The sequence below is a fragment of the Melopsittacus undulatus genome, chromosome 5 (assembly GCF_012275295.1).
Source record: "Melopsittacus undulatus isolate bMelUnd1 chromosome 5, bMelUnd1.mat.Z, whole genome shotgun sequence".
Lineage (NCBI taxonomy): Eukaryota > Metazoa > Chordata > Aves > Psittaciformes > Psittaculidae > Melopsittacus > Melopsittacus undulatus.
In genome coordinates this window covers 39100271-39117084 of record NC_047531.1, presented here as the reverse complement: position 1 = coordinate 39117084, position 16814 = coordinate 39100271, and the positions used below count along the sequence as shown (strand labels likewise).

At 40.8% G+C, this 16814-nt stretch overlaps 1 protein-coding gene across 1 annotated transcript in view; it reads left to right on the top strand.

The window, feature by feature from the left end:
• The first annotated feature begins 2204 nt into the window (after window positions 1-2204).
• The window catches only part of ANKRD50 (ankyrin repeat domain containing 50), a 41386-nt gene continuing 26776 nt past the window's right edge, over window positions 2205-16814 (top strand). Inside the window, exons 1-2 of the mRNA XM_034062974.1 lie at window positions 2205-2354; window positions 3307-4557. Of these exons, the coding sequence (XP_033918865.1) occupies window positions 4079-4557 (479 nt within the window). The 5' untranslated portion in view covers window positions 2205-2354; window positions 3307-4078. The remainder of the gene's footprint in view (window positions 2355-3306; window positions 4558-16814) is intronic.

The following is a 16814-nucleotide window of genomic DNA, read 5'->3' as shown; positions in this document are numbered from 1 at the left end:
ACTACAAATCATATCAGTAATAAGGCTGCAATTACATTGAGGGCCTGCTGCATTACTGTTTTACAACTTCTATTCCTGTCCTCCCTCTCCTTCTTACCCTCGTCATTTCCACAAGTACTTAATGCTCTTCCTGCTAGGTGTAGAAGTGATACCCTGAAGGGAAGCTTTTCTGGGGGTAGTTATTTTGTGTTCTCTGTCCCATGCTAAACTTAAATTGTTGCCATCAGTTTGGTTGTAGAATTTATTTTGTATTGGTGTGGAAAGATTAGTATTTTTACAATTATTATGTAGAACTCCATTGTGATTACATTTAAATATTTCTGATTTTAGCAAACTCAAACTGTGCTATTATTCCTCCTGCTGCGAGATATTTATATTGGCTCTTGTGAAATCTGACAACACCTTTTCATATACATTGGGTTTTCATTTGCATCTTGGTCATAAAAAAAGCCGAAGCTGCACTTTCCTCACCTTTGTCCTATTTAATCTATTTTTTCTTCCCCTTCAATCATCCACCAGTCTAATGTTTGTGGCCCAAGATCTGTCTCTTAAGGTGTTGAATCTGCAATTATTCCTTGTGAGTGTTGTACAATTTCTTTCCTTCTGTCAACCTCTGTTTTGTCTCTGACCAACTTAGCTGATCAGACCTGCAATTTGTCACTCTAAATATTATGTATCTTTATGTTTATTGTTGAAAATAAGAATAGATTTTACAGTTTAGAGTTTCTCAGAAATTGTATTAGCATAAGTTTTGATAGCCTTGAGTTTCCACAGTATTTCAAAATGGAAGGATGGTGCAGCTGGAGAAAAAGAAAAAAGCCTAGAGATGACTATTTGCCTAAGCTGCATGGTTAAAAAAAAAAAAACAAACCAAAACAACCACACAACTTTTTCTTACTACTGATCTTATTTCTGTTCTTCCCCCACTCCCGATTGCTTTGCAAAGCTCGTAATTCACTGCTTCCAAAGGTTCTTCAAACTTGTTCTACTGGTTTTCAGAAGCAGGCAGACTTGTTTTCCTAAGCTCTTCAGTATACCAATTGAATTTAATGCAATTTTTCACTTTGCTCCTACAAAGAATCTCGGGATGCTCCTTGAAGGGCCCTAAATCATCCCGTTGTATCCTATGGATGTATTCAGTGTGTGCTCAACAATACTTTAATTATGGGGTATACGAAACCATACAGAGCCGTGCTAAAATTAAGGCACTGTTTAGCAATCATAAAGACCTTGAGCCAACAGTTAATGGCAAAGTGCCTTACGGTGAATAATGCAGTCAGCTCTGAGCGGAGCAGATTTTAAGGAAAACCCCTTCCTTCACTCCCTGTCACGTTGCTAAAATGGACAGCTCGCAATCCCTTGTCATGGATGGACAGAGGCAAGTTCCACCCTCAATTTTATCATATTCGGTCTGTGTTTCCGAGGGTCTGTAGGGATCTACAACTTTTAAAGCCTGAGCATCTCCATTGGCTGTAGTGGAGCCCTGGTGCCGTGGAAAAATGCGGGCATGTTTTATTTTTGCTACTGTGTATCGCCAGAAGTAATGAAGTGGGGTGAATCCCGTCTAAAACTGCTCATGTGTTTAGTGAGGCTACGCTTCTGCTGTCGGCATCATGAAATTCTGTCTGAAATGGCACGGTTTAGGATTAAATGAGGAAAGGCGCTGGTGCGGCAGAAGGGCAGAAAAGCCGAGGCCTGCGCTGGGTTAAAGGAAACACGGCCCTTAAAAAGGCCGCCGGTTCCACACCACAGTTGGGCTGGGAGGCGAGGCAGCCCAGGGCTGGTTGAACGCCCGGGCTTCTCCAGCCGCTACCTCCCTCTTCCAAGTTCCGCCGCTCGGGACCGAGGCCGGCTCCCCACAGCACAAGGCGGGCGTGCCCGACCCTCCCGTCGGCGGCCGCAGCCGCGCTACCGCCCCCTTCAGGACCGCGCCGGCACGGTCCCGCCGCTGCGGGCGCTGAAGCGGGGGAGACGAAGGCGGGACGGCCCGCGGAGGCCGGGACAAAGCCCGGGGAGGCGAAGCGACTGGGTGGGGGTGGAGCCGCCGCCCATCTCCCTCCGCCTCGGACTACTTCGTCCCAGATGTTGATCGACATCTGGCTCATCCGCCGCCGCCCCCTCGCTGGAGAGGCAAGGGGGCGGGGCCGGGGAGGGTCCGGGGCGGGGCCTGGCCGGGCGGAGGGTGGTCAGGGAGGCGCCGGGGAGAGCACCGGTGTGGCTGAGCGGCGGTGGAGTAGAGAGGTGGTCGTGGGCCTGGAACGGTGGCGCTGGGCGCCCGGAGGAAGAGGAGGAGCGTGCTTGAGCTCAGCGGGGAGAGCCTGCAAGGAGCAGCAGCCGCCGGGGCGACGCCGGAGGTGAGTGAGCGAGTGAGCGAGCAGCGGCGGAGAGGCCCCTCGCCTGGTCATGCCTGGTGGGGTCGACGGTTGGGTGGGGCAGGCTGTACCTGCCGGCTGAGGTGAGCATGGGGGTGACACCGGTGCGAGGCGTTCGTATCGAAGCGGCGGGTGCGGTTCCCGGGATCTTTGTGTGGAGCCCGGCGTGTGTGTGCGCTGGGGGTGGGGAGCGAGGACAGGGCGTGTGTGCTCCGCGCCGGGGGCACGGGAAGCAGGGGAAGGGCGGGCGGGGAGCCAGCAGCTGCTCGCCTGGCTCGGGAAGGGGGTTCAGGGGGAGGCAGTGGGGCAGCCGGGGCGCTGCCGAAGTGACTTGTGAGCCGAGTGTGTGTGTCTGTGCCTCGCTGAGAGGAGCCCGAGCTCGCGGGTGAAGGCCAGCCAGGGTAAGAGGGCTGGTTCTGGGGGTCGGAGCTCGGCCGGGTGAAGCGGAGCGGTGACAGGGGAGGGAGGTGCCGGCGGTGCGGGTGTTAAATCGCGACCCCGGGGCTGCCGGGCGCCCTGCTGCCGGCGAGACCGGAACAAAGAAGTGTGCGAAGAGCCGGCGGCAGCGATCCCCTGTAAAATAAACTTCAAAAATACCCCTCAGCCGGCAGGAGAAAAATAAGGGGAAGAGAGAATTCGGTGGTGAAGCTTCGTTAGGAAGAATGCTTCTAAGATGAAGGGGTGTATTCATTTCTCTTCAGGAGAAAATGCAAGATTCCTGTGGTTTAGAGTCCGCTGTCATATCTGTTTATTGCCATGGGTTTTTTATGTGTGGCTCATCATAACTTGTCACAACAATTGTCTTTAAAACAGCTTTTTAGATTAATTTAGTAGCAAAAATAATGAGTCTGCTTTGCGCTTTGTTGTCTGCATCTGAAATTGACTGAATTATGACTTGCATGCACGGTTAAAAGTGCTGTCTTCTTTATTTCAGAGCTCTAGGGGAAGATGTTGTCTCTTCTGACATCTTGCGATTAAGATACCTGAGAACAGGTTCAGTAAGAATCCAAGTTCCTGGAGAAGACTATTACAAATGTATTGAAATAAGAAGCTGTAAACATATTTTTTTTCCTGTTCTCTGTACTGTATAAGGAACCTCACCCAGATGCATGAAGTCTGCAAAGCTTACTGTCCAGACTGACCCTTTTTTAGTAAGAGGTACTTATCCACATTTCTGAGATGTATATAGTACTCTGAAGAAAAATTGCTTTCTCTATAAAGTTCCCAGAAGGAACATTTTGTTATGGACAGGTTTTTCTGGATGTATATCCAGAGAGATTAATGCCCAGAACTGAAAGGCATTTAGTATACACTGAAAAGTTGGCTTTCCCTCAATTTTTCCAGATGTGTTGTCTCCCCTGTATACTGGGAACACACACAACTGCATAAACTACAGATGCAGCCATGGAGCTGTGTGAACTTCTGAGCCATATGAGAAGCATTGCTGAGTGTTGGTATCAGACACTGCTTCACGATGTCAGCTGAGCTGTGATGGTGTTACGTTGACTGTAATGAAGCATACAAATGGAGTGACACGCATCCTGAGAAGAGGCTGTTGAGTTCTGTGAGAACTGATTACCCTAACCTCTGTCAAGTTGTGTGCAGAAGACTTCTCTGTGCAAGACGAATGAGTGTCTCCATGCTCTGAGATGTTGAAGGTGTACTACTGCTGCTTATGACAAACCAAAGAGAAGAAGCTTTGTAAAATGGCTCAAACCAGCTTGCTGCAGGGAAAGCAGTTTTACTGTAGGGAGTGGGTTTTCCACAAGCTTCAGCATTGCCTCCAGGAGAAAGCTAACTGCAGCAGTAGTGTTGCCAACAAACCATCTCTTGTAGCGAATTCTGGGAATAATACTGGTGTTCTCTCTGGGAAAGGAGCTGCCTGGGGTGTATTGCTGGTAGGAGGGCCCGGGAGTGGGAAGACGGCCCTCTGTACTGAGTTACTCTGGCCAAGTTCAGCTGCAAACCTACAAAGAGGCTTACATCGTCAGGCTCTAGCCTTCCATTTCTGCAGGGCCCAAGACTCTGACACACTGTGTGTCGGAGGGTTTATTAGAGGTTTAGTTACACAGATCTGCCGCAGTGGACTGATTCAGGGATATGAGGACAAACTAAGAGATCCTGCTATTCAAAGTCTCTTGCAACCTGGGGAATGTGAGAGGAACCCTGGTGAAGCATTTAAAAGGTAAAATCTAAATAAATTTAAAAAAAACCTTATTGAAAAGAAAACCCAAATTTAAAAATGCTGGCTTCTGTTTAGGTCTTCCTCCTGAAGAGTCTGTGATTCAGATGGTTTAAAACATACTTGTCTCATGGCTTGTTATCTCTGTCAGAGCTTGCAGACCTACCATGTTAAAAACTAAGTTTGTCCTTATAGCTGACAAAATAAATATTTGCTTTTTAAGCAGAAGTTATTATTAAGGGTGAATTTATGTACAGTTGTATATTGTTATTAATACACAATTGTAATTGTTGTTTTAGAAAGACTTTAAAGTAATTGACCTCAGAGTGGAAGATACCTAGTTAGTAGTCTTCACATGCCAAAAGGTAGGCCAATTGTTCTTCTTAGACCTGAGGCATACCTTACAGGGCCCTTGCAAAAGCTTCGAATATCGTGCTCTAAGAGGAAACTGGATTAATGGATCTCTGGATCTGATCCAGCACATCAGTTTTATGTTTGTCTAAAAATATGTGGTGGGAAAATGTCAATTAACTCCTTATGTTATTTCTCTCAGTATGCACAGATTACATCAAATCTTCCTTGCTACTTATTTTATAAATACCCCAAAGTGTTGAGAGAATCAGAAATTTATCAAGAGGGCTCACCCTGTCCCTTGGAAGGTTTGTCAGTTATCTAAGATGAATGAAATTTATTTATTTATTTATTTTGCTTGGTGTTCCCTAACAAACCAAAGTCTCTTGTGTGTGTCACTGGGAATTTTTGTTTCTGTAAGGATACTAACATGTCTGTAGGAGTGTATATCCCTAGATGGCTCAGAACAGCGTGCTGTCTTGAGTGCAGCTTTCCCAAGCATGTGTCTATTTGGTCTTTATTCCTTTGGGTCACAATGGAGGAAAATTCAGAAGGCAGAAGGCTTTGCCAGCATATTATTTCACTACAATGAATTTTAGTTAAACTGGAGTTCTTCAGTTTTGTGTAGAGATACAACTTTTTGCAGTACTTAAGGGTTTACTGAATGGTGTTTGCAGTATAAAAAAAATCCTGATTTTTTTTTTTTTTTTTCTGACTACTAACAGTGTGTAAACAAGTACTGAGGTTGAGCTGTAGTGCTTGCTTACATTGTCATGGTGGTGTAAAAGAGTCTTCTGGGTCTGATGGCTGTTATGTCCTTGCCCACTGAATAAACAGGATGTGTGTCTACATTGTTCTCAGTGTAGTGTCTTAAAACAAAGTCTAAACCAAGGCTAATTCTGGAGGTTTTTTGTTTGTTGCTAAGTGGAGATGCAACATGTAGCAGCTATAAAGGTCCTAATTTCAGAAGTATTAAGCCCTCTCAATTTCTAATGACTTAAAACTGGGTGAAATTAAGGGTCTATAAATTGAGTAGGAGCCTGGCCATCTAGCTTTAGGCAGTCTTTGAAAATCATGGAAGTGGATTAATCTGGTAAGAGCCTGTTTATGTTTAAAAGTCCATTAGAAGGAAATCTTACTAATTTGGTGCAGGCAAGTTCAGTCCAAGAGCTGGAATTCTTTCTCTGTCCTAAACGTGATTGCCTTACTGTGACAAACAGGAGTTAGGTAAATGTATTTAGACAAAAATGCAATATAGAAATATAAAAGGTATTTGGGAGTCAGTCAGCCTTTGAGATAGGTACTTTTTATGAACACAGGGTTTAATGATGGGTTGGTTGAGTATTTAGGTCAATATATAGCTTTCTTGATTTTTCTACTGGAAAAATAAAATATGACACAACATCTGGTACTAGTCTTTCTGTTCTCAAATTTTGCAGTGGTGACTGTGAACTCTTACTATACTAAAATTACTTACATTGTAGCATGACAGCTTCAGTGAAGATTTTTCTTTCTTTATTTTTGGTTCTTCATGTATTCCCTTGCTGCCCACCTACCCTGATCTCCTGCTCTCAAAAGCAGCTGTGGTAGATTGTATTCATTCTCACATTTCAGATTTGAGGGAGGTGAGGTGTTAGAGACAAGGTACTATACTGGGAATATAAGTTTTCAGCACTGTGGCAGGGGACCAGGAGATGGCTGTTGACAGCTGTTCTGTGAGCTTGTTCTGCTGCCTGTATGATACAATCACTGGCCACAAACCAGAGGAACTTGGGAAATCCCTTCCCACCATCAAAAACCTCTATCATGTATTAATTGAACTTTTTTTTAATATATATAATGAGTGTGAGAAATGTTTAACAAAAATACAACATAATATTTTTTCATTATTTCAAAGACTTCGTGCTGAATGCTTCACTATTCTTGTCTGGTGTGTTTATATATGCTTTCTGTTCAGTGAGAGCTGTTGTAATGTGAAATGAGTTCTAGGAAGACTTAACAGTCAGGTGCTTGCCTTTCACATTGTGTAAAGGCACTGAAACAGCAGAAAGTTCTCATCTCAATGTTCCATTGATTTTTACCTTATTTTAACTTAGTAGAAGGGAAAGATCTTTCTTTAAGGACACTGTCAAATTTTTGCTCTGCTTTGCATGACTGCTCTGGGCCAGGCTTGTATTCATGGCCTAAAATGGAAAGACTTCTCTTCAAAAGTGCTGAACAAGATTACACCATTCTATTTTTGTGCTAATTGTCCTAGAAATAGTCAGAAAGGAAAAACTTTCAAATGCCATGTAACATGCCAGCTTATAAACAACATAAATTTCACTAGTTAAAATAGTGAATCTTTTTCTGAAGAATGCTTTTTAAATAAGCTTTTAGCAAGTGATAGTCATAGTGATACATGTGCAGGTGATGACTCGTAAAGACTTTTCTCCTGTTTGGATGTCTTCTTTTAAAAATTTCTCTTGTATTTTTAATCTTAACATGCCCTAAAAGTTCTTTCGGGACAGATCTTACAGATTTGAAGAGCTGCAAAGGGTGATCTGTACAAACAGATTTAACAAGCATTTGTTGCTGCACTGACAGCTGAGAGAGAGAACTGATACTTCCAGCACCGCTTCTGAGGCATTTTTCTTCTCACATGTGCATTACTGGAGCAGAAAGCAGTCTTAAATGTAGGGAGTGCTGAAGCCTCACATTCAAATTTTAGGTGAAAGTGAAGCAGAAAGCATAAAGGAAATTGCAGTGTTACAAACTCCAAAAGTAAGAAAAAAATGTGTTAAATTGCAAGGTTTGTATTAAAAAGGTCTATTAGGCTGTTCTTCCCCATTTAAATAGAAGAGTCAAAATCTAAATAACCCAAATTTTGCAGTACTGTCTCTAGGGTTGTGAATGGGGTTGACACTGGTTTTGCTGCAGCAAGTTTATACCTCCAGCATTTAGTAGAAGTACAGGCAGTTGGTTATCCAGCACCATGGGGACATAGAGGAACTGTGGTATAAACCAAGAAATTCGTACAAACTAGTCTGTAGAAAGAAAGGCATTTGCCCTTACGATTGTGGTTTATCTTTTTCAGACAAAGGAGATGTCATTAAACACCTTCAGACAGCAGAGAAAGGCTGTTCTGCAGTTAGAACTGTAGACTGGCAGATCTTGGTAAATTCACAGCCCAGAAAGTGGATTTTACAGGAAGGGTAGACCTAAGTTTACCCTGCAGATTAATGGCTGGGAAAAAATGTCAACTCTGAGTTTCAAAGGCATTCATAACTAGAGCTCCTAAGCCAGTTTCAGAGGATTCAGAGATAGAACATATCCGTTAAATAACATTATGTTTTTCAGCTTGCACTAAACACCTTAAGTTTTCATTGGTCTTGTACAAACTTAAATCCCCCCAAATTGATAAATTTCCACATCTCCCAGAAGGCTTATGCAAATGAAACTGCTTTACTGTCACTCACAGCTGAAATTTCCTGCTGTCTTCTGCATGTCTTTTCAAGAAACTTCAAAGCTTGTGAGACTTCTCACATACTTACTTCTCACATATTGAATTTGGGTCAGTGATGTTCAAGTGTGATTTACTTGCAAAGTGTCCTAGGACTTTATTACCAAAGTATTTCTAATACAATTACTTTAATGTAAGATGGTCTGATCAAAGAGACTTTTACTGGGGAGAAAATGAAGCTATGAATTCAGATTTCCACTTACTTGCATTGCATCTAGAAATTGCATCTTTATGCACGTAGCCATCCCTGATTGGTAGGGAGCCAAGAAAACAATTTAAAAAAATAAAAAACCCCTGCTGAACAAATTTCAGCATAGAACTGCATAGAATTTCTCTCAAGCTGATGTCACATCTTCTCTACCAAGGATGAATATAGAGGAAACTATGACCCTGACAAAAAGGATGCCTAAATACAAAAAGGACACCAGATTTATTTCTTTTTCTATGCACACTGGTGCTAACTTCAGTGTTGTTCTGTCTGCAGGTAGTGCTCTGTAAGGCTGTACTAAATATCTGTATTATAGTTCCCGTGTGTCCGTGTGCACAACAGATTTGCATTGTAATGGAATGTGACCAATAATGTTAAGTGATAGATAAAACAGTTTTATAGTTCTCTAGAATATGCAAATATCTGTAGGCTTGATGTAAAAAGTGTGAAAGGTCATATAAAGTTTTATGCTGTGAGTTTGAAGCAGGGGTTTATGTTGATTAACATTGAAAGCTGCCTTGTATGAGTCATTCATTTGGACAGCGTTAAAGTACAACAGATCTTGTGCCAATAGCTGTTATCTATGTAATGATCCAGCTACCTGTTTGGAGGAAAGCTCCAAAGGATCAAGCCTCTAGAGTTTTGTGTTTGGCAGTATGAGAGAAATCTCATTAACACCAGAATTCAGTGCAAAAAACCCTAGGATTGTCAACCAATGCTAACAAGCATTTCCTCTCCTCACTGCCCCATCCCAGGTCCAGTCCTTCAGCTGCATTTGCTCTCCGCGCAACTGATTCCTTTTTTTCTTTTTTTCTTCCCTTTTTCTGAAAAGAGTAGTGTGTCATCAGGAAGTTGCAGACTGTAGGTGACAGAGAGCTTTTACCCTTACGTAAATATTAAGGGGCAACAAGTCTTACTTCAAGTTTTGAATTGTTTGACAGTGTAGAAAAAATGCAGGTTTGTTTAGCAATTATTCTGTTACTGTTTGCAGTACTGAAATACCATTTTTCTTGCCATTTAGTTAGCATAGATGAAGGAACAGGTTTAGAAATTGAGTTGTATACAATAACAGATGAAGTGTGAAGAAGCTGTTCTTTTTACAACTCCTTGTATGATCTTTGAAGCCAGTAATATAATTAAAATTATCATGGATTGTGTGGGCTTCACTGAACAATAAATTAGTGAGCTTTTCACTGTTTCAGAATAGCTCATTCTTAATCATAATAACTTAAGTGAGTTTTGAAGTAATTCTGAGAAGTTGAAGGCCAGGTTCTCTTTAGTTCTTGCCTTTCACTTTTTATTATTTTCCTGTTTTAACTGTTTACTGCATTGTCTTTAGCTAACAAAGTTTCAAGTCAGCTTTAATGGCTGAGGTAAGAGATTTAGTTAGAGGCCAGAGATTAATTAATTAGAGTATCCTAACTTTCATAGGTTTAGCCTTTGATACTTTACACTACAAACTTTGAGTTTTCCTTGCTAGTGAATTAGCCACAGTACATACTTCTGCTACTGGTGTTTTGGTTTGTTTTTTTTTTGTTTGTTTGTTTTTTGTTTCTTGGTGTTTTTTTTTTAAATGAAATGCATTTAGTAAAAGTCTGAGTTTACCATGAGTTTAGGAGGAATTGAAATAAAAGATACACTGAGAGGCAATGCATGGGCGATGTTTATAGATGCCTGAGCTTGGACTACTGGAATCTTTGTAAGCTGCTGGCATTTCTCTTGATTTATGACACTAGTAATTAAGTATGAATCTTTTTCATAGAAAAGAAATACCTTGAATTTTCTCATCCAAGTCTGAAGTGTCTGGAAGTTATCTACATCTCCTTTCTTCTGAAAAGGGCTGCATCTCCCTCTTCTTCTGCAGTTCCAGTACAGTCTTAGTAGCTGTAGCTTTGCAGCAGTAACAAGGAGGATGTGAACGTAGATCTTGTCAGACGCTATAATTTCATAGAACTACAATCGGAAGAAACTAAGCCAAGGGCTAACTGTCCTCTTTCAGGACAGAAAGATCTGAATGCATAATAATTAATTTCCAAGACCCTTTAAAGAAGAAAGTTCTTAAACTTTCAGTGTGTTTGTTCATTTACCACACATAAAGGTCAAATGTGCAAGTGACTGATTTTGACCTCGAAAGAGGAGGTTGGAAGGGGACCTCAGAAAATCAAGTCCACCTTTACCAGGCAGAAGAAGCCAAGTCTGTTGATTAGAGATGCTTACTTCATCCTCTTTTATGTTTCACAATTCTTATCAGAAAAAAAATTCCATCTGTCTAACCTGGTTTATTTTCTTGATGTAATCTAAGCTTGTTACTACTTAGTGTTCTCCAGAGACTTGGAGATTAGATGCTTTCTTTCCTTTTGGATAAGGCCTTTTATTGATTTGAGTAATGCTTTATTCTCTTTTGTCTCATCTTTAAATTAAATAATTCTGATTTGCTAGTCTTTCCTCAGAAGTTGCACCTAAAATGTGACATTAAAAAAAATCTTTTAGCTAAATACAGTTTTCTGAATCTAAAAGGATTTTTTCATAGCAACACTTCAGATGTGTAAATATGGTACATTGTACTTCTGTAGTTTCCCAGAATTTTGTACATTTCCTACATCTTTCACTTATGCTTGACTAGAATCCCGAAGCTAGTTGGATCCTAGCCCAGAGGAGCTTGATCTGCTGCAAGATTGAATTTTGCTTTTAGTAGGAGCCACAGCCATTTTAAGCTAAAAGCTAGCTAATTTCAGCTAACAGCAAGCTGGTGTATGTTAGGTGCCTTTTTGGTGACTTCTTGGGGTGCGTTGATGGGTTGTTCAAGATCTCATCAACTACAGCATGCCAGAGGAGAAGTGCAAGCAGTGCTCTAGTGAGGGAGGTTCTCCATGGTCTCTCCCATGTAGTCTTCTGCCTGTTTCTAGACTCAGTTTGAGATTCCACAGACATTGGGTGTTGGAATGACAAGTTCTCGATTCTGCATGATTTAATGCTAGATTCATGAAAAGATTTAAATTTCTCTGCTTTTTGAAAAACTTGAGGCTGTCAAACATAGTCATGCCAAAACATAAGGAGCACATGCCTCTCTTTTCACTGTCAGTACTATGCACTCAATCATAATGGAATAATTACAGTTTGATTTTAGTATCATATTTCTAGTGATGAAAGTTTGTCAAATAATATGTACATTTAACATGAAGTGGCTGAGGTATTTTTTAATTTAAAAAAATCTATTCCTACAGATTCCATCAGAAAGACTGGGCAGTTTTACAGGCTTTAGCTCCCTTGTAGACTAATCCTCCCACATGGAGTCTTACACTTAGTGGTTGTGTATTGAGAGATATAAAGTATTAAAAATAGCAGACAGGCTATACAGCACAAAGCCTTTTACAACTCTATAAGAAGCAGCTCCATGTAAGCTGATAGCTGCAAAATGAAAAGATCTCTTGAGATTTAATGAAGAAAAGTGGTGACCAAGCCAGTCTGCATGAAAGAAGCAAAGGACAGTAAAAAAAATATTGCGTTGAACCCTAATACTGTCTCCCTTGCAGTGGTGTCCTGTGATGATGTGAACTATTACAGGTGTATTGATGTTAAATGTGTGGTAAAATGCTACTTGTCTTCAGTGTAGCTTACTCGTTACAACAGTTCATGTAATTACAAATACTGTTTCTGTGCTTTCACTTTTGTGTGATATGAGTTTGTTAATTTATAGGTATTTATGTATTTTTCATGTATACTATAGAGACTTACAGTAAATACATTTGTCTACATTTTAATTATTCAGTAACATAATTTATTTTATACTCAAAAGTGATAGAGCCAGAACACTGACTGAAAATCAGACCAATTCATGAGTGAGATGAGAAAACTGTGTTTGTTTTGCATAAGAGATTAAAAAGAATTTGCCACTTCAGTTTGTATTTCCAGCTCAGTGAAAGTGAAGTTGCAGGATGTAAACTAGTGTTTCATAAACACTATGCTGTTGTGAGAGCATCTTCATTCTGATGGGGCTTCTGGTTCTAGTATGTATGTACAATGTGTAATTGATGCTTTAAACTTTTAACTGATGTTAGGTTTCATAGAAGACATTATGTTCTGGTGCTCTCTAGATTATTAGAAAGTTGAGCATTGCCTGAAGCTTAAGTACTTTGCAGTATGTTTCTCTTTAGACTTTTCCTTTAAATCCATAGAGTTAACGGGTCACATAGCAACAGTTAGTGTTTCTGCAAGAGCAAGTTGCATGTTCTTCTTTCATTGTATGGAAGCACTGCATATAGACTGAACATAATACCATTTAAGGTTTTAACCTTTTCAGTTTAAATTACCATAAGAAAGTTTCCCTAAGGCATTTTAATAATGTCAACTTACATAGACCTTTTTGTCTTCTACTTCTATAGGCATTAACATTTTGCCTTTAATCTATGTGGCTCAGTCTTAAACCTTACAGGTTTTCCTATAAGCTGTTTAGTTAGATGTAGCTTCATGGCAACTCTCACTTGTTAATTATTTCCCTTCCCTCCAGTTTTCTATGCACATGTTCATAGCTTGTGCAAGGGTTTAAGTTTCTTTTCTTCCTTTTTAATGAAAAAACGAAAAGGATTTGGAGGATTGTGAAGTAGAAAGGACTTAGTGTGTCTAATATACTGGGGAAAGATAGGATTGAAACATCACCTCCTGAAAGTGTTAGTGAAGCAATGCATTGAAGAGGTTTCAGTTTCTTCTGCTTGATGATGTGTACAATACAGTAGGAATGGTGAGAAATCTTCCATCTTTGTCTAGGAGCAGCCTTTACTGCTCCTAGAAGAATTACTGCTCAAAAAGAAACAATTTGGAAAAAAGGCAAGTGTGATGACAAAAATCCACTTAATTATGTTGAGGTAAAGGTTGAGTCATAGATGGGTATTCAAAAGTATTGCAGAGGAGGTGCTGCAAAGAATGAGTAGGTGCTAGGTTCCTAGTACACTTGATGACATCAAAATGTGATAGGATAGCATGAAAGAACTGATAATGAGATCAAGAAGGGAAGGTAAATGGGGGAATTTATATAGCTGATGAAGTGAAAGGGGCAAAACAATTGCAACCAAAGTCCTCTCTTAAGTCGCGGGTTTGCAGACACCTTCACACAAAGCAAGGACCAAGCAGTCTTTGTTGTTGATAGAAGATGATGCTGTTGATTAAATTGGCAGGAGTGGGAGGAAGAATGGGAACAAAGGATCATACATGAGTGGACTTACAGTTCATGGCCCATTAACAATGTCTTTGTTTTTTCTTTTTTTTTTTTTTGGGGGGGGGGGTGTAGTTTGTTGTTTGTTTGTTTTGGTTGGTTTTTTTTGTGGGTTTGTTTGGGGGTTTTTTGGGGGGTTGGTTTTTTTTCTTTGTTATATACTTAGAAGAGTTGGTAATACTGGTGCTTGTGCAAAGGAGAGAGAAGCATCTGGCTGCACAGATGCACGCTTGGGTGCTAAAAATTTGTGATATCTTGTAGATATCCCAATGAAAGAGATTAAGAGGAAAGGGGCATGGCAGCATCTTATTTAAGGTCATTTGAAGAACAGCCTGGAAGAAACAGAAAAGTGGTCAGAAGCTCTAGGTTGGTTAGGGAAAATACTAGCATTATAGAGATGACAGTAATGGGCAACTCTGAATGAACCTCAGGAGGAAAAACTATTGAGAATTGGGTTACAGCATGATTTACATCTCAAAGCAGTTAATTAATAAGTCTTGGTTTAACTACATTAGCTCTCCTGCGATGGTGGTGAGCATGATACAATCACTGAGCTATCTGTCCTTTCTCTGCATGAACCAAGAGTTCAACAGGACATTGGAAGAAAACCCTACAGGTAAAGTGTGACTAATTCATTATAGGAAAAATTGTGTCATATATGATTTGAATTACCCAAAATTAGCAAAGAAGTATCAACTCTGCCTTCTCTAACAGGTGGAAACTTAAGCAGTCAATAATGCAATGAGTTTAAGTAGGAAGCTCTTACCAGCTCTTCTCTGGTATTCCCTCACTGTTGCAATGGTGTGCATGATGGTAGTGGTACCAAGACACATTAGTTTTGATTAGACTAGAAACACTTTGGTAAACTTTCTAAACTTTTTCTTACTCCATTGGCAGTTGCATGCACCAGTTTGGTTCCAATTGCTTTATTCTGTATTGGAGCGTTGCCACTTCCTTTGCTTCAGCCTCATTCACTTACTTTTTCTTAAAAAATGAAGAAAAAACACATTATTTTTCCCCCAAAAGGTTGTAGCAGACACTACACATTAAGTTTGATTTTTATGACTTCACGTATATTTTTTTTCCTTGGTACCTCATTCTGTTTTAAATTATGGTAAAACTGCCATCTGCAGTAAACATTTTATATGTAAATTTCTGGGGGGAGAGGAGGAAGCTTCTGTTACTTCTTCCATTGTAGTTATGTCTAAAAATAAATCTTACTAAATATAAAGCTATAGAATCAGTTCCAAAGCAAAGCGCACCACTGCTGTAAGATAATAGAATCAGGTTCACATGGTGCTAGCCTAACAATGTTTTTTAAAGTAAATTACAGAAAAGATACAGAAAGGATCAACAGGAGATTTACAGTCAAATTAAGAGTAACTCTATCTGCTTGGGGCTGGGGGAGGAAAATAGTCCACAAACCAGAAGGTAACTAATACAGACCAAGAGTGACGCATGAGGAACATATGCTGTGAATTCTTCTTTGGGGAGTTTGGGTGAATAATTTTGAATGGGACACATGAAAGATGCTCCATCTGTTGCCTCTTCAGCTAAGACAGTGCAACGAAAGGTTAGGATAGTCCCTTTTACTTGAGAAAATAAGATTGAAAAAGACACATGACAATGCAAACATAGGAGGAAAGCTTTCTTAAGTGCTTGACTAGTAAGGTAGAATCTTAACAGCTTTTCTTCTGGTATTTGTGCAGATGTTTTTCTGAATATGAGGTTGGACAGTATAATCGTGCAATTAGTTCAGCAGTTGAAGTGTGGGGTGCTTTGTGATGATGTGCAAGAAATGAGAAAGGCAGGTAGAGTGTAACTAAATCAGGGTATGATCAAGACTTCAAAAGGTATACTGTTTATCTTGGTTTCCTAAAGAAACACCTTACTGCTGAAATAACCACTGCAGCACCTCTTCTTTGTGCTTGGATTTTTGCTGGGTTCTGGCTGTTTTGTTTTGTTTTCTTTCTTTTGGAATCATGTATTTGACAAATTTGATTAATTTGGGAATTGACTGAACTTTAGTAATAATGGTGACTGTACCATGTGCATTATGCTATTGTCTTTTGTTACACAGTCATGAAATAATAGTTGTGAGGTGGGCTGATGCCAACCTTATGAAGTTTAACCATGACAAGTGCAAGGTCCTACACCTGGGTGGGAGCAATCCCAGGCACAGCTACAGGTTGGGCAGAGAAGAGATTCAGAGCAGCCCTGTGGAGAAAGACTTGGGGGTGTTGGTCAATGAGAACATGAACATGAGCCAGTCTCAGTTTGCGCTTGTAGCCCAGACAGCCAACTGTATCCTGGGCTGCATCAAAAGGAGTGTGACCAGCAGGTCGAAGGAGGTGATCCTGCCCCTCTACTCTGCTCTTGTGAGACCTCACTTGGAGTACTGTGTGCAGTTCTGGTGTCCTCAACATAAAAAGGACATGGAACTGTTGGAACAAGTCCAGAGGAGGCCATGAGAATGATCAGGGGACTGGAGCACCTTTCATATAAAGGCAGGCTGAGAAAGTTGGGGCTGTTGTGCCTGGAGAAGAGAAGGCTGTGTGGAGACCTCATAGCAGCCTTCCAGTATCTGAAGGGGGCCTACAGAGATGCTGGGGAGGGACTATTCATTAGGGACTGTAGTGACAGGACAAGTGGTGATGGGTTAAAACTTAAACAGGGGAGATTTAGATTGGATATAAGGAAGAAATCCTTTACTATTAGGGTGGTGAAGTACTGGAATGGGTTGCCCAGGGAGGTAGTGAATGCTCCATCCCTGGCAGTGTTCAAGGCCAGGTTGGACGAAGCCTTGGGTGATATGGTTTAGTGTGAGGTGTCCCTGCCCATGGCAGGGGGATTGGAACTAGGTGATCTTAAGATCCTTTCCAACCCTAACTATTCTATGATTTTATGATAATAGAACATTGGACTGGCTGGAGAGTAGGCTAGAATATACCCTGACAAAAAACACATTGTTAAATGTGTCAGTGCAGTTT